Source organism: Triplophysa rosa, unplaced genomic scaffold (genome assembly GCF_024868665.1).
Source record: "Triplophysa rosa unplaced genomic scaffold, Trosa_1v2 scaffold393_ERROPOS157946, whole genome shotgun sequence".
Lineage (NCBI taxonomy): Eukaryota > Metazoa > Chordata > Actinopteri > Cypriniformes > Nemacheilidae > Triplophysa > Triplophysa rosa.
In genome coordinates this window covers 65718-84826 of record NW_026634392.1, presented here as the reverse complement: position 1 = coordinate 84826, position 19109 = coordinate 65718, and the positions used below count along the sequence as shown (strand labels likewise).

Below are 19109 nucleotides of genomic sequence, written 5' to 3'. Positions count from 1 at the left end.
ATTAACGCGTGAGAAAATATTTATCGCAATTAACGCAGCATCCGTTTGTTTTGACATCCTTTGTCTAGCGTTACATTATGTAATCACGCTCTTATTCGTGTACAGGCTTTTAAACCACTTAAGCGCGATTTGAAACAGTTGCTTTGACGCGTTCAATGAAGATAGACAGCTTCTAAACTGTGGGACGCGGCAAAACGCAACGCGAGGTCCAGTCTGGTGTAAACAGTCACGGGCTGAAGGCTGCGTCGGTGAATCTCTGTCAGACAGCGCATCCGTGTTAAGTTCTCTTTCGTGCTTGAATGGATAAAACCACACAAGATTATGTCAGAAAGCCCGTTTTGTCTAGCATTTTCTTAAGCACAGACTTCAAAGTGTAAAATAAAATCTTAAATGAATGCAAAGAGTTGTGAAAATGGGAGTGCGGTGACGGTCAGATCTGCGTACTGAGACAGCTCTTAAAGGGGCCACGTTCTTAAACGTGCTGCTGTGACTCCTGTCACTAATGTTAATCAAAGAACAAAATAAAAGAAGAAATCAATGTGATTTTGTAGCTTTAATGAGAATTCTTCTGCATTTAATTTATAATTTAGCATTAAAGACTGTAAAGTGTCCTTCAATTTCTGTATATTTCCTACATGAGCTCTCAATTATACTGTTGAATGGCTACAATTCATGTTAAAATAATCAATTTAATAGAGACATCAGTTACAATACTAATATCAAAATGTTAGCTTTCATAAAATGATGCTGTTAAAGAAATATGTTGTTTCTACATCAATTTGAAGATTAAATGTGAAATTATTAAAATGTAAAAGTATATCTTAAAATAAAATTGTTGTGTGCGATTAATCGTGATTAATCACAGAAAAAATGTGTGATTAATCAGATTAATTTTTTTAAACAATTGACAGCACTAGTATAAACACATACATCCTATGAATAAAGAGACAGAATGCATGCATAAATCTCTGAAAATAAAGAGATAATGATGTTTGAGAATTTGAGCCCAAAATGAATAAAGGTACTGGTATGAATGTTGCATAATACTTGCTTAAAGTCTTACCGGTATAGGTTAATGTGACTGAAAGACTATTATTGTTTATAAGGTGTATAACAAGTTATAAAAATTTGAATACTCTATGATTGGTTGAAAAATGATATGTAAAATTTAGGATTAAGGAAAAAGTGGCTGATATTGCTGTTTGGTATTATTAAGAAGAAAATGGATATCACTTTGAGAATCTGTATTAAATTGAATACTTGGGAAAAATAAAAAGTTGGTAAAAAAGAAAGAGTTTTGTAAATCCGAGAATTTTGAAAAAGGTTTTGAGTGAATAAACTTTAAAAGTGGAAACGTTGCTGTATTGAAGAATTATGGCAGCAACTCCTGTAGAGCTGTTGGGATTAAAATACCCCTTGAGTAAAGAACTTATAAATAATATCTCAAAGAAATGGCAGAAAAGAACAAAAAACATGTTTACAAATTGGCCAAGGGAGGGTTCCTTTGATTTGGCTTTGTGTGATGAAACGGACACATTGGTTAAAAATCACAAAATTAAAGATATGGGTAAAAGAAATAAAAAGGACAGGAAAATCGAGAAAAAGAACAAGAAGTGTTTAAGAAAAGCACAAATTTTACTTAAACAGGCAAGCAAAATACTTCAAGAAGAACAGAGAAAAAAGGATGATGTCTGTGTGTCAAAAGGAGTGTGTGTAGACCCCCCTTCTTATATGACATTAGAAGGACAATTTGCATTACTCAAGGGGTTTTTGGAAGTGTCTGGTGATATGCAAGTGGAAGGCAAAGTAGAGTTAAGTGAAGAAGGACAGCTGGGGCCAGTTGTAAGACCAAAAACCAGACCAGCTCAAAGCGAACAGCAAAGCTCGTATTTAGACTGTTATAACTCTCAACTCAACTTTATTTATATAGCGCTTTTTACAATTTTCATTGTTACAAAGCAGCTGTACATAAGACATATTGACTATAAACAAACCAATTACAGTTGTACCTGCAAAAACAAGAAAAAGGTGAAAAAAAGAAGACAGACATACCCACATACAAAACACTCCACACACACAATATGCACACGTACTAACACACAGACACACACACACGGACGCGCACGCACGCACACACACACGTACACGCACACACACACACACGCACACACACACGCACACACACACACACACACCTGATCAAACCTGAACAGTGAGGACAATCTGGATTCATCAGGACATCATTCACACACACCTGATCAAACCTGAACAGTGAGGACAATCTGGATTCATCAGGACATCATTCACACACACACACACCTGATCAAACCTGAACAGTGAGGACAATCTGGATTCATCAGCACATTACTAACATACACACTAACACAACAAAATGTGTACACGTCAATAAATGTCTTACTTAATATATAACCGTATGTTTTGAACAAAAACAGGGTCATCCACTCAAATCTTGAACAAAAGCCACAGACCTTAACGGAATGGTACTGATCTTTCTAAGAGCATTTCTTTTTAAACATCAAACCTCGATTCCTCACGAAATCCCTTATATTTTGCACAGTTCTTTCTCCTAGGACAGGGTCTTCTGCATTCTTGCACTGCTCACATTCTGCCTTTGTGGCGAGGTGTCCCTTTAAAATATGTGCTTTGAAATGTTTCATTACGGCATTCACTTCCATTTGGCTCCATGGCCTTTTCACAACTCTCCTTGATTTGGGCACTGCAATTAAAAAAGAAAAACATTTGTTTTCTTGGAATGTCGTTTAAAGGGGTTCAATTATGCCCTTCGAACGTTTTAGTTTTGGGTGTACTTAATTATTCAAAAATCATTTTTCACATACTTTATAGAAACTCTTTACAGTAAGATTGTATTTGTTAACATTGGTAAATGTATTAGCTAAAATGAATGAGCAATATAGTTTTTCAGCATTTAATAATCTTTGTTAACATCAATAAATTTGAAAACAGTTGATTGTGCATTATCTAATTATTCTAATAAGAATGCATATACTGTACCTGTGGAGCTCACAGCCTCATCTGGGGGCACTTTTCCTTTTCCTATGAAAAAAAGCAACAATATATTTAAGTTTCTAATGTGAAATCAGTTTCTGATCATCTTAAATCTGAAATATAATATATATATACAGGTGCTGGTCATATAATTAGAATATCATCAAAAAGTTGATTTATTTCACTAATTCCATTCAAAAAGTGAAACTTGTATATTATATTCATTCATTACACACAGACTGATATATTTCAAATGTTTATTTCTTTTAATTTGATGATTATAACTGACAGCTAATGAAAATCCCAAATTCAGTATCTCAGAAAATTTGAATATTACTTAAGATCAATACAAAGAAAGGATTTTTAGAAATCTTGGCCAACTGAAAAGTATGAACATAAAAAGTATGAGCATGTACAGCACTCAATACTTAGTTGGGGCTCATTTTGCCTGAATTACTGCAGCAATGCGGCGTGGCATGGAGTCGATCAGTCTGTGGCACTGCTCGGGTGTTATGAGAGCCCAGGTTGCTCTGATAGTGAGCATGGCTGACATTTCGACATCCGCTTCTTTCTGTGCTCGACCCCCCGAGGGAGGGAGCCCGTGGAATCGTCGGAGTCGGATGGGTACGTCACCCCCGATGCTGCAAGAGATATCTCATCATCACGCATCGTGTCCGAATACGTGATTGAGGAATAAGACGGCGGACCGTCTCCTGGGGAACGGTCAGACGAGCGAGACGAGGTGCGAACGGTCCGTGAGCCAGTGGCTGGTGGATTATCGCTCACAGTAACCCTCATATCACCCTCGCTGCTTGCCGTAGCGGACGGCAGGGCCGTAGTCCTGCCGCCACGGAACGGGGAGCAAACGAGGTGGTGGCTGAGTCCCTTGGGAACACAGCCACCCGTGACGCAACGTCTGAATCGTCACTGCCCGCAGTGCGGGCAGGACGTATCCACAACGTCTGCCCCAGCTTACTGGAAGCAGGCATTGTGTCTGTCCCCCCTCCTCGATGAGTGTGTTGCACCCATAAGAACAGCGGGACAAGCCACGCTGGAGAAATTTGCTCTTTTAGAAAAGGAAATTTGCTCGAACACCTCCGGAACTGCCGAGACGCCCAGGGGAGAGTCACTGCAGGAAGGGACCATCCGCTGTACCACGTCGAAGATTGCAAGACAGCAGCAAAATGATCACCAAAGATCGTAGAGAAGCTCATCAGATGCGTAGGCTCTAAAGAACAAAAGGTGAATGAATGAGCAAGCCGGCTTCCCTCTTATACCCGGACATCCGGGGAGGAGTCCGGCATGCTAATTTCATTCGCCTTTTCTAAATACTCAGAAGATGATAGGTTCTCAAGACAAACCCCATTCTGTTGGTTCGACACAACGTCGAGAGACCGACAGAAAGGGAACCTTCTTTGAAGGGCATCTCCGTGAATGTCGCCAGAGCTCTTTGCGAACAAACAAGCCTTTGCAGTATACACAGTGCACATATTTTCCGGAACTCAGTTCAATCTCTGATCTCGCTGGCCGCCTTTTAACTTTCAGTGGTCCACTCTTATTCTCCATAACCTCTCGATTATGTTCGTAGTTGCCTCTGTTTCGTAGCTTCTCAAGTAACCGTTTTCTGTCCTTGGAGTGTTTAGGGAGCGAGAATGCAGCAGCGATTTCTGTTTCAGTGTCTTGATGCTTTTGAAAGTGACGGGGAATTTTAGACTGAGGTTTCTTGCACACATAACAGTAATTCTTGTGGGTAGAAATAGTGTCTTTGGGGTTTGACACATTGTCAATTGATGACCGTTCATCAGCAGACTCTGCAGGTGTTTTCATAGAACTCTGAAGCATCACAATACTTTTTGTGGTAGGATCATGACCATCACATGGGATGTCCTTAGCAGAACTAATCATGTCTTGCTCCGTGGATGAACAGTAAGTGATCTTGGAAGACGTTACAACAGCTGGTGTGGTTTTAAAATAAGGTGGACTTTCGCCACTATCACTATTTTGTCTAGAGTCTGGAATGAAGTCATCAGAGGATTGAGGAGTATATTTTTCATCAGAGCTGATGTCTTCAGAACAGGACAATTCGACATTGAGCTAAAAAAGACAGATGATAATAACAATGAGAAGAACAATAATTATAACTTAAACAGTTTTTTGTAAAAATATTGAGAAATAATATTGCACACTGTTTGTTGACGCTATGGGAAAGCATTTCTGTGCCCAGTGTCTGAACATGTTTGAAATCATCTATTTATTTTCAATATCAAAGTCTTGACATAGCAATGTGCCCACAGAGCCTGCCTTAAACATCATCAAATAATGTTGTCTATAGAAAGGTAATGCAGGCATGCCTGAAGTTTGGCAATGACATGCAGCATCTCATTTCCCTTCCTAGGGAACTGGGTTACATACATAACTCAAGTTTACAAGGTGATATAAAAGAAATAAACATACCATTTCACCTTTTTTCAGGAAGCAGGCTTTGTGCCATGATCTTGAACATACTAAAAATAAAACAGTAAAATAAACATGCATTTTCCAGTTGTTCATCTATTCACTGCTACTTCATTAAATAAAGAAAGTCAAGAACAAATACATGCACATAAATGACCTCACATACAACTAAATATTGAATTACAAAAACACTGACATTTGCACGTTAAGCCAAGCCATCTTCTACTAGACACAGGTCCACTGCAATCTTCACAAGAATCCAAACAGGAGATAACAGAACAGTGAACTTCATGGGGGCACTGTAACAAGAACAACAAGATAGATGGAGTGGTCCCATTGCTAATAGATGCTGGGTTTGTTGGCTATCAGCGCATACATGCATTATGTAAACAACACAAACTTACAGTGAATCAACACTTATGCAGGGAAAACACGATGATGTATTGGGTGCTTGTGCTGTAGTTCCACCCACTGCACGCCTTTAGAAGTGTCTACTGTTTTCAGAAATAATCGTACAGCTGTATCTGTCTTTTATAAATAAGATCAAACTAAATACTCTTTGAAGATATGAAGTTTGCAATACTACTCTATAGCTTACTCAAATTAATATGAGATTGGCAGAAACTGCGTGCGTTACCTCCGCTTTAAATAGACATGCTATGACCAGAAAACTCTTCATCTTTCCAAATACTCATTATTTGGTCAAAGTTTGAGACAAGAACTCACGTAAAAGCTTTCAACATCTAACATCACATCAGTGTTCTGAAGAAAACATCTTCACTACTTTCTCTTTCTCTGATGAAGGATAACACTGTAATTCTCTGATGGAGAAGGATGAAAACTGCAATCGTCCACAGTCCCTGAGCTCTTATACACCAATTCCTGAAAATGGGAGAAAGACAGACACAACATTAAGACACAAAGGTTTGCCTAGTGGCCACTACAAGTACTTCTACAACATATATACAAGGTCAATTCAAGTGCGAGTACATACTATCACTTTTTAATGCTAACATATTACACACACACAGCAGACAGAAAAAAATGAAATATTTGATTTCTTGAAGCAGGACACAATACAACATACTGAAACAAAATCAGATTGCAATGGACATTAAATTTAAACTGTCTGACAGAATATCTACTTTATGCGCATAGTGCACTATGCGCCAATTCTCATATAAGACATGATAAACCTGTGAACAAATGGCTAATTTTAGCAATCTTTTATAATGTAGGGGGCGATAGGAGAGATTGTAAGTTTTGGATGCTTCTTTGTTTTATATGCTAAGTGTCAATCTTGGAATATGCAAATTTGGAATATGCCAGTTTACAATTACCCTTACATATCACTACTATAAAGTATATAATCTTGAACTTGAAAGAACTTGAACTTGAAGACTCACCATGGACGTCTTCCATTCCATGTGAAATCAAACAAGTAGTTGCCTTGAATGTCTTCAACATGTTTACTCTGGGACAGAATTACACGGTACTGTACAACAAATGTGGATTTTTCAATGTGTTCAAGCGCAAACACACCTCTCCCTACAAAATTTAAAAAATTAAACATGAACCTATTTGATATGCAACAAATGGATTTATCCTTTCAAAAGAAATAAACCCTGTAAAACCTGAAATGCAATATAAGGTGAAGCACAGTTATAAACATAGTAGTTCTGTCCAACGTACATGATTTGGTACACTATTTACCTATGATTACAGATTATTTAACAGATAATTAAACATTATTAAACAGATATTATTTATCTTCTAGGGCTAGGCTATATTATACAGTATGCAGGCATTAGGCAAATTTAAAAAATGACAATAGGCTCATAATATCGTCGCTATCGGGCAGAATCCTCGTATCTCCAAAACCATTATTTTTCAGGAAGTTAAAAAAACAGCATATTTTTTGAGTTATTAAACATTGTATCGTTAAAGTTGGTATTATACCTTATATTGCTATCATATACTGTTGTGTACCAACATTAACACAACATTTCCCCAAAACCATGTTTAATCGGAGATACAAGGTTTATAACTTGGGAGCAGGGAGATACGAGATTACGTTGTCATTGATAAGAATGGTACGGACACAGACGTCGCTGCTGCCAGCAGTGTTCATCAAAGTCTGCGGTCGCGTTGAGCCTTTTGACAAGAGACGAGGCTTTAAGAGCTAATGAAAGCTAATGATTGTGGTTACATACATCTTCCTAAACTCTATTTTAAACGTTAGAGCTATGAGTGATGCAATACCAAAATAAAACGTTAAACAGGCTGTCTAATATAGGCGGAAATTAATCTGCACGCAAATAAAGTCGGCGGTCGCGTTGAGCCTCTTGACAAGAGAAAAGGCTTCNGTGTGTCTCTGTGTCTGTGTGTGTTGGTGCGTGTTGTGTGTGTGGAGTGTTTTGTGTGTGGGTGTGTCTGTCTTCTGTGTTTTCAACCTTTTCTTGTTTTTGCAGGTACAACTTTGATTGTTTTGCTTGTAGTCAATGTGTCTCCTGTACAGCTGCTTTGTAACAATGAAAATTGTAAAAGCGCTATATAAATAAAGTTGAGTTGAGTTGAGTTGAGGAAAGAAAGAGGAACAAGTACTATTACACAAATTCTCTTTCAAGAATGAATGATACCATTGAATTTTTCACAGGTATAAGACACTGATGCATTCTTCTCCGTTAATCTTTCTAAGGACCTATTAAAATGTCTTGTTGTTGCCTGTTATCTTTGTCTCTTGTTAAATAGTTTTTACTCTTCTCTTACCTTAAGTTAAATTTGAATTGAAGTTTATATATTCTTCACCCAAACCTCCCCTGCTTAAATATTTTTGCTTAAGTCACAGTATTCCTGTTAAGCACTTTGTACCTTATTATTATTAATATATAAAAGTATGCACATACCTTCAATCGCTATTTCATCTAGAGATTTTCCTTGGAAGCTTGCGAGAGTTCCTTTTTCCATTGCCAGCAGGAGCTTTGAGATTTTAGCAATTTCTATAGTTGCATCTGGCAACCGATAATAGTCTCTATGGACCCGAATGTCATGCCCCCAAAAATTGGCTAATTGATCCAGCTCATTATCCTTAAGATTAAGAATCTGTGACATTGTGGCCACCTGTTTACGAAGCTGTGTAGACCTGAGATATTCCGGGTTCTGTGCACCACACTGATTTGCAAAAAGCCTGATGCAGTCCTGTCCCCTGAAGAAGCTGGTGGCTGAACACTTCGGTCTTCCAAATAGAAAGGGGTTGTCCCTGTCCACGTCACACGAGTCTCTCTTGTCCACAATAAGCTGTATTGCTCGGACAACTTCAGGGTTTAACAAAACAGCAACTTTTCTCCCTCTCTTGCCCATTATTTCTACTCTGCTGAAATGCTTTGACATTTTTTGCTCAAATGGAGAGAGGCTGAGAGCTATATCCTCATGGAGCTCAGTCTGATCTCTTTTCATAAAACACTCAACAGTCATTTTTGAGACCTCTCCTGCTCGACGTCTGTTAAAGATGATCACTTGTGCAAGTGTCACTTTGGGGAGTTCTGCATATGTTTGTGGAGATTCATTCTTTTTCAGGCTGTCAAAAGCATCTGCAGATTTCTTCTCTAGGTATTGATTAAGAAGCTGCACGTCTTGTGTAAATGGAAGAGTAGATGGTTTATTGAACTTTGATTTGGTCAAAGTAGCAAGAGCGGCATGAGAGACATGTTCTGCCCATTCACTTGAGCACAGTCTTTTGAATCGCTCTGCTGCTTTTGTCAAAGCATCATCCTCTGCTGCGATGGCCCTGCAGAGAATAATGTCACCGATCTTGTTAAGTGAATGTCCTAACTTTAGCGCAAGACTTGGCGTCTTATACGAGTGGCTCTTTTCATCATAACCAGCGACATCTTTCACAGCATCAATGACTTTGTAGAAATTGCTCGGTTTCACAGCATCTTCAAAGCTAAATATAGAGTACATTCTTCTCAAGCTCAGCAACAGTCTGCCCATTTCACGCACTTTCTGCCGAATGTACTCAGATTTTGTTGGATCGCTGCCATGTTTGTTGTAAAGAGACTGACTCAGTTGCAGTATGAGAAAATCATTTCGAACTAGAGATAAAATGTCATCATTCTTCATATTTCCTAAAAGCTTCCACACTCCAGGAGATATTGCCTGGGAGAATGATGACTCTGCAATATCAGCCAAAACTAAGACTTTGGCCTTACCAGTTGCTTCAGACTCAGAAACCTTCTTCGACGGGCATCTCCGTGTATGTCACCAGAGCTCTTTGCGAACAAACAAGCCTTTGCAGTATACACAGTGCACATATTTTCCAGAACTCAGTTCAATCTCTGATCTCGCTGGCCGCCTTTTAACTTTCAGTGGTCCACTCTTATTCTCCATAACCTCTCGATTATGTTCGTAGTTGCCTCTGTTTCGAAGCTTCTCAAGTAACCGTTTTCTGTCCTTGGAGTGTTTAGGGAGCGAGAATGCAGCAGCGATTTCTGTTTCAGTGTCTTGATGCTTTTGAAAGTGACGGGCAATTTTAGACTGAGGTTTCTTGCACACATAACAGTAATTCTTGTGGGTAGAAATAGTGTCTTTGGGGTTTGACACATTGTCAATTGATGACCGTTCATCAGCAGACTCTGCAGGTGTTTTCTTAGAACTCTGAAGCATCACAATACTTTTTGTGGTAGGATCATGACCATCACATGTGATGTCCTTAGCAGAACTAATCATGTCTTGCTCAGTGGATGAACAGTAAGTGGGTTTTGGCACATTATTTGCGATCTTGGAAGACTTTACAACAGCTGGTGTGGTTTTAAAATATGTTGGACTTTTGGAATGAAGTCATCAGAGGATTGAGGAGTATATTCTTCATCAGAGCTGATGTCTTCAGAACAGGACAATTCGACATTGAGCTAAAAAAGACAGATGATAATAACAATGAGAATAACAATAATTATAACTTAAACAGTTTTTTGTAAAAATATTGAGAAATAATATTGCACACTGTTTGATGACGCTATGGGGAAGCACTTCTGTGCCCAGTGTCTGAGCATGTTTGAAATCACATCTATTTATTGTCAATATCAAAGTCTTGACATAGCAATGTGCCCACAGAGCCTGCCTTAAACATCATCAAATAATGTTGTCTATTTTTTCTGTTGAGTTGGTCTTGACGAGAACAGTGAATTCAGATTTTGATACTTATATAAGTGTAGAATTAATATTAGATTATAATAGTATTAAAATAAAAGCGCTAATATGTCCTATAGGCCAAAAGTCCTACAAGGGTTGCCTTTCGTTGATTCCAGAGTGAAAACGAAGACAGAGAGCAAACTTGATAGTGTGTTTGTTCAAGGGTTGCCTTTCGTTGATTCTAGAGTGAAAACGAAGACAGAGAGCAAACTTGATAGTGTGTTTGTTCAAGGGTTGCCTTTCGTTGATTCCAGAGTGAAAACAAAGACAGAGAGCAAACTTGATGGTGTGTTTGTTCAAGGGTTGCCTTTTGTTGATTCCAGAGTGAAAACGAAGACAGGGAGCAAACTTGATGGTTTATTTAATTCAAGGGGTGCCTTTTATTTATTCAAATGTGAATTAATAAAGACAGAGTGCAAACTTGATGGTGTGTATTTAAATTGTGTTTGATGAGTTCTGTGTGAGCATGACTGAAGTGTGACTGTGGCCATAAGCTCTGGAGTGTAATTGTTAGTACACTTGAGAAGAATAAATAAATCCTGTAAATAAAGGAATAAATATATACATATAATCCCTGTATATAGGGACAAAGATAAGGTATAAACTAGGGCTGTCAACGTTAACGCGTTAACGCATGCGATTAATTTTTTCAAATTAACGCGTGAGAAAATATTTATCGCAATTAACGCAGCATCCGTTTGTTTTGACATCCTTTGTCTAGCGTTACATTATGTAATCACGCTCTTATTCGTGTACAGGCTTTTAAACCACTTAAGCGCGATTTGAAACAGTTGCTTTGAGGCGTTCAATGAAGATAGACAGCTTCTAAACTGTGGGACGCGGCAAAACGCAACGAGAGGTCCAGTCTGGTGTGTACAGTAACGGCTGCGTCGGTGAATCTCTGTCAGACAGCGCATCCGTGTTAAGTTCTCTTTCGTGCTTGAATGGATAAAACCACACAAGATTATGTCAGAAAGCCCGTTTTGTCTAGCATTTTCTTAAGCACAGACTTCAAGGTGTAAAATAAAATCTTAAATGAATGCAAAGAGTTGTGAAAATGGGAGTGCGGTGACGGTCAGATCTGCGTACTGAGACAGCTCTTAAAGGGGCCACGTTCTTAAACGTGCTGCTCTGACTCCTGTCACTAATGTTAATCAAAGAACAAAATAAAAGAAGAAATCAATGTGATTTTATAGCTTTAATGAGAATTCTTCTGCATTTAATTTATAATTTAGCATTAAAGACTGTAAAGTGTCCTTCAATTTCCTACATGAGCTCTCAATTATACTGTTGAATGGCTATAATTAATGTTAAAATAATCAATTTAATAGAGACATCAGTTACAATACTAATATCAAAATGTTAGCTTTCATAAAATGATGCTGTTAAAGAAATATGTTGTTTCTACATCAATTTGAAGATTAAATGTGAAATTATTAAAATGTAAAAGTATATCTTAAAATAAAATTGTTGTGTGCGATTAATCGTGATTAATCACAGAAAAAATGTGTGATTAATCAGATTAATTTTTTTAATCAATTGACAGCACTAGTATAAACACATACATCCTATGAATAAAGAGACAGAATGCATGCATAAATCTCTGAAAATAAAGAGATAATGATGTTTGAGAATTTGAGCCCAAAATGAATAAAGGTACTGGTATGAATGTTGCATAATACTTGCTTAAAGTCTTACCGGTATAGGTTAATGTGACTGAAAGACTATTATTGTTTATAAGGTGTATAACAAGTTATAAAAATTTGAATACTCTATGATTGGTTGAAAAATGATATGTAAAATTTAGGATTAAGGAAAAAGTGGCTGATATTGCTGTTTGGTATTATTAAGAAGAAAATGGATATCACTTTGAGAATCTGTATTAAATTGAATACTTGGGAAAAATAAAAAGTTGGTAAAAAAGAAAGAGTTTTGTAAATCCGAGAATTTTGAAAAAGGTTTTGAGTGAATAAACTTTAAAAGTGGAAACGTTGCTGTATTGAAGAATTATGGCAGCAACTCCTGTAGAGCTGTTGGGATTAAAATACCCCTTGAGTAAAGAACTTATAAATAATATCTCAAAGAAATGGCAGAAAAGAACAAAAAACATGTTTACAAATTGGCCAAGGGAGGGTTCCTTTGATTTGGCTTTGTGTGATGAAACGGACACATTGGTTAAAAATCACAAAATTAAAGATATGGGTAAAAGAAATAAAAAGGACAGGAAAATCGAGAAAAAGAACAAGAAGTGTTTAAGAAAAGCACAAATTTTACTTAAACAGGCAAGCAAAATACTTCAAGAAGAACAGAGAAAAAAGGATGATGTCTGTGTGTCAAAAGGAGTGTGTGTAGACCCCCCTTCTTATATGACATTAGAAGGACAATTTGCATTACTCAAGGGGTTTTTGGAAGTGTCTGGTGATATGCAAGTGGAAGGCAAAGTAGAGTTAAGTGAAGAAGGACAGCTGGGGCCAGTTGTAAGACCAAAAACCAGACCAGCTCAAAGCGAACAGCAAAGCTCGTATTTAGACTGTTATAACTCTCAACTCAACTTTATTTATATAGCGCTTTTTACAATTTTCATTGTTACAAAGCAGCTGTACATAAGACATATTGACTATAAACAAACCAATTACAGTTGTACCTGCAAAAACAAGAAAAAGGTGAAAAAAAGAAGACAGACATACCCACATACAAAACACTCCACACACACAATATGCACACGTACTAACACACAGACACACACACACGGACGCGCACGCACGCACACACACACGTACACGCACACACACACACACGCACACACACACGCACACACACACACACACACCTGATCAAACCTGAACAGTGAGGACAATCTGGATTCATCAGGACATCATTCACACACACCTGATCAAACCTGAACAGTGAGGACAATCTGGATTCATCAGGACATCATTCACACACACACACACCTGATCAAACCTGAACAGTGAGGACAATCTGGATTCATCAGCACATTACTAACATACACACTAACACAACAAAATGTGTACACGTCAATAAATGTCTTACTTAATATATAACCGTATGTTTTGAACAAAAACAGGGTCATCCACTCAAATCTTGAACAAAAGCCACAGACCTTAACGGAATGGTACTGATCTTTCTAAGAGCATTTCTTTTTAAACATCAAACCTCGATTCCTCACGAAATCCCTTATATTTTGCACAGTTCTTTCTCCTAGGACAGGGTCTTCTGCATTCTTGCACTGCTCACATTCTGCCTTTGTGGCGAGGTGTCCCTTTAAAATATGTGCTTTGAAATGTTTCATTACGGCATTCACTTCCATTTGGCTCCATGGCCTTTTCACAACTCTCCTTGATTTGGGCACTGCAATTAAAAAAGAAAAACATTTGTTTTCTTGGAATGTCGTTTAAAGGGGTTCAATTATGCCCTTCGAACGTTTTAGTTTTGGGTGTACTTAATTATTCAAAAATCATTTTTCACATACTTTATAGAAACTCTTTACAGTAAGATTGTATTTGTTAACATTGGTAAATGTATTAGCTAAAATGAATGAGCAATATAGTTTTTCAGCATTTAATAATCTTTGTTAACATCAATAAATTTGAAAACAGTTGATTGTGCATTATCTAATTATTCTAATAAGAATGCATATACTGTACCTGTGGAGCTCACAGCCTCATCTGGGGGCACTTTTCCTTTTCCTATGAAAAAAAGCAACAATATATTTAAGTTTCTAATGTGAAATCAGTTTCTGATCATCTTAAATCTGAAATATAATATATATATACAGGTGCTGGTCATATAATTAGAATATCATCAAAAAGTTGATTTATTTCACTAATTCCATTCAAAAAGTGAAACTTGTATATTATATTCATTCATTACACACAGACTGATATATTTCNAAATGTTTATTTCTTTTAATTTGATGATTATAACTGACAGCTAATGAAAATCCCAAATTCAGTATCTCAGAAAATTTGAATATTACTTAAGATCAATACAAAGAAAGGATTTTTAGAAATCTTGGCCAACTGAAAAGTATGAACATAAAAAGTATGAGCATGTACAGCACTCAATACTTAGTTGGGGCTCATTTTGCCTGAATTACTGCAGCAATGCGGCGTGGCATGGAGTCGATCAGTCTGTGGCACTGCTCGGGTGTTATGAGAGCCCAGGTTGCTCTGATAGTGAGCATGGCTGACATTTCGACATCCGCTTCTTTCTGTGCTCGACCCCCCGAGGGAGGGAGCCCGTGGAATCGTCGGAGTCGGATGGGTACGTCACCCCCGATGCTGCAAGAGATATCTCATCATCACGCATCGTGTCCGAATACGTGATTGAGGAATAAGACGGCGGACCGTCTCCTGGGGAACGGTCAGACGAGCGAGACGAGGTGCGAACGGTCCGTGAGCCAGTGGCTGGTGGATTATCGCTCACAGTAACCCTCATATCACCCTCGCTGCTTGCCGTAGCGGACGGCAGGGCCGTAGTCCTGCCGCCACGGAACGGGGAGCAAACGAGGTGGTGGCTGAGTCCCTTGGGAACACAGCCACCCGTGACGCAACGTCTGAATCGTCACTGCCCGCAGTGCGGGCAGGACGTATCCACAACGTCTGCCCCAGCATACTGGAAGCAGGCATTGTGTCTGTCCCCCCTCCTCGATGAGTGTGTTGCACCCATAAGAACAGCGGGACAAGCCACGCTGGAGAAATTTGCTCTTTTAGAAAAGGAAATTTGCTCGAACACCTCCGGAACTGCCGAGACGCCCAGGGGAGAGTCACTGCAGGAAGGGACCATCCGCTGTACCACGTCGAAGATTGCAAGACAGCAGCAAAATGATCACCAAAGATCGTAGAGAAGCTCATCAGATGCGTAGGCTCTAAAGAACAAAAGGTGAATGAATGAGCAAGCCGGCTTCCCTCTTATACCCGGACATCCGGGGAGGAGTCCGGCATGCAAATTTCATTCGCCTTTTCTAAATACTCAGAAGATGATAGGTTCTCAAGACAAACCCCATTCTGTTGGTTCGACACAACGTCGAGAGACCGACAGAAAGGGAACCTTCTTTGAAGGGCATCTCCGTGAATGTCGCCAGAGCTCTTTGCGAACAAACAAGCCTTTGCAGTATACACAGTGCACATATTTTCCGGAACTCAGTTCAATCTCTGATCTCGCTGGCCGCCTTTTAACTTTCAGTGGTCCACTCTTATTCTCCATAACCTCTCGATTATGTTCGTAGTTGCCTCTGTTTCGAAGCTTCTCAAGTAACCGTTTTCTGTCCTTGGAGTGTTTAGGGAGCGAGAATGCAGCAGCGATTTCTGTTTCAGTGTCTTGATGCTTTTGAAAGTGACGGGGAATTTTAGACTGAGGTTTCTTGCACACATAACAGTAATTCTTGTGGGTCGAAATAGTGTCTTTCGGGTTTGACACATTGTCAATTGATGACCGTTCATCAGCAGACTCTGCAGGTGTTTTCATAGAACTCTGAAGCATCACAATACTTTTTGTGGTAGGATCATGACCATCACATGGGATGTCCTTAGCAGAACTAATCATGTCTTGCTCCGTGGATGAACAGTAAGTGATCTTGGAAGACGTTACAACAGCTGGTGTGGTTTTAAAATAAGGTGGACTTTCGCCACTATCACTATTTTGTCTAGAGTCTGGAATGAAGTCATCAGAGGATTGAGGAGTATATTTTTCATCAGAGCTGATGTCTTCAGAACAGGACAATTCGACATTGAGCTAAAAAAGACAGATGATAATAACAATGAGAAGAACAATAATTATAACTTAAACAGTTTTTTGTAAAAATATTGAGAAATAATATTGCACACTGTTTGTTGACGCTATGGGAAAGCATTTCTGTGCCCAGTGTCTGAACATGTTTGAAATCATCTATTTATTTTCAATATCAAAGTCTTGACATAGCAATGTGCCCACAGAGCCTGCCTTAAACATCATCAAATAATGTTGTCTATAGAAAGGTAATGCAGGCATGCCTGAAGTTTGGCAATGACATGCAGCATCTCATTTCCCTTCCTAGGGAACTGGGTTACATACATAACTCAAGTTTACAAGGTGATATAAAAGAAATAAACATACCATTTCACCTTTTTTCAGGAAGCAGGCTTTGTGCCATGATCTTGAACATACTAAAGAAAAAACTGTAAAATAAACATGCATTTTCCAGTTGTTCATCTATTCACTGCTACTTCATTAAATAAAGAAAGTCAAGAACAAATACATTAACATAAATGACCACACATACAGCAAAATATTGAATTACAAAAACACTGACATTTGCACGTTAAGCCAAGCCATCTTCAACTAGACACAGGTCCACTGCAATCTTCACAAGAATCCAAACAGGAGATAACAGAACAGTGAACTTCATGGGGGCACTGTAACAAGAACAACAAGATAGATGGAGTGGTCCCATTGCTAATAGATGCTGGGTTTGTTGGCTATCAGCGCATACATGCATTATGTAAACAACACAAACTTACAGTGAATCAACACTTATGCAGGGAAAACACGATGATGTATTGGGTGCTTGTGCTGTAGTTCCACCCACTGCACGCCTTTAGAAGAGTCAACTGTTTTCAGAAATAATCGTACAGCTGTATCTGTCTTTTATAAATAAGATCAAACTAAATACTCTTTGAAGATATGAAGTTTGCAATACTACTCTATAGCTTCTCAAATTAATATGAGATTGGCAGAAACTGCGTGCGTTACCTCCGCTTTAAATAGACATGCTATAACCAGAAAACTCTTCATCTTTCCAAATACTCATTATTTGGTCAAAGTTTGAGACAAGAACTCACGTAAAAGCTTTCAACATCTAACATCACATCAGTGTTCTGAAGAAACACATCTTCACTCACTTTCTCTTTCTCTGATGAAGGATGAACACTGTATTTCTCTGATGGAGAAGGATGAAAACTGCAATCGTCCACAGTCCCTGAGCTCTTATAACACAATTCCTGAAAATGGGAGAAAGACAGATACAACATTAAGACACAAACGTTTGCCTAGTGGCCACTACAAATACTTCTACAACATATATACAAGGTCAATTCAAGTGCGAGTACATACTATCACTTTTTAATGCTAACATATTACACACACACAGCAGATAGAAAAAACGGAAATATTTGATTTCTTAAAATTAAGCAGGACACAATACAACATACTGAAACAAAATCAGATTGCAATGGACATTAAATTTAAACTGTCTGACAGAATATCTACTTTATGCGCATAGTGCACTATGCGCCAATTCTCATATAAGACATGATAAACCTGTGAACAAATGGCTAATTTTAGCAATCTTTTATAATGTAGGGGGCGATAGGAGAGATTGTAAGTTTTGGATGCTTCTTTGTTTTATATGCTAAGTGTCAATCTTGGAATATGCAAATTTGGAATATGCCAGTTTACAATTACCCTTACATATCACTACTATAAAGTATATAATCTTGAACTTGAAAGAACTTGAACTTGAAGACTCACCATGGACGTCTTCCATTCCATGTGAAATCAAACAAGTAGTTGCCTTGAATGTCTTCAACATGTTTACTCTGGGACAGAATTACACGGTACTGTACAACAAATGTGGATTTTTCAATGTGTTCAAGCGCAAACACACCTCTCCCTACAAAATTTAAAAAATTAAACATGAACCTATTTGATATGCAACAAATGGATTTATCCTTTCAAAAGAAATAAACCCTGTAAAACCTGAAATGCAATATAAGGTGAAGCACAGTTATAAACATAGTAGTCAAGTACAGGATTTTACCACTATAACATACAGAATTACTTTAGTTACACTGTTGTATGTAACATGTTATATTAGAGAAATTGTCCGTGATTTGTGATGCACAACCTACCTTTAAATCGTCGCTGTCGGGCGGAATCCTCGCATCTCCAAAACCATTATTTTCCAGGAAATTAAAAAAAACTGCATATCTTTTGAGTTATTAAACATTGTATCATTAAAGTTGGTATTATACCTTATATTGCTATCATATACTGTTGTGTACCAACATTAACACAACATTTCCCAAAACCATGTTTAATCGGAGATACAAGGTTTATGACTTGGGAGCAGGGAGATACGAGATTACGCTGTCATTGATAAGAATGGTACGGACACAGACGTCGCTGCTGCCAGCAGTGTTCATCAAAGTCTGCGGTCGCGTTGAGCCTTTTGACAAGAGACGAGGCTTTAAGAGCTAATGAAAGCTAATGATTGTGGTTACATACATCTTCCTAAACTCTATTTTAAACGTTAGACCTATGAGTGATGCTAATACCAAAATAAAACGTTAAACAGGCTGTCTAATATAGGCGGAAATAATCTGCACGCAAATAAAGTCGGCGGTCGCGTTGAGCCTCTTGACAAGAGAAAAGGCTTC

The 19109-nt window shown here is 38.2% G+C and overlaps 1 protein-coding gene across 6 annotated transcripts in view; it reads right to left on the bottom strand.

Moving 5' to 3' along the window:
- Window positions 1-892: 892 nt before the first annotated feature.
- LOC130550673 (histone-lysine N-methyltransferase set-1-like) overlaps window positions 893-19109 on the bottom strand; it is a 23678-nt gene continuing 5461 nt past the window's right edge. The window contains exons 7-9 of one of the 6 annotated variants that reach the window (XM_057328179.1): window positions 14340-14381; window positions 13490-14043; window positions 893-2319 (exon numbers count right to left, since the gene is read on the bottom strand). In XM_057328179.1, the coding sequence (XP_057184162.1) occupies window positions 14349-14381 (33 nt within the window). In that variant the 3' untranslated portion in view covers window positions 893-2319; window positions 13490-14043; window positions 14340-14348. The remainder of the gene's footprint in view (window positions 2320-13489; window positions 14044-14339; window positions 14382-19109) is intronic. The other 5 variants (XM_057328181.1, XM_057328177.1, XM_057328178.1 and 2 more) reach the window with 5 other exon arrangements.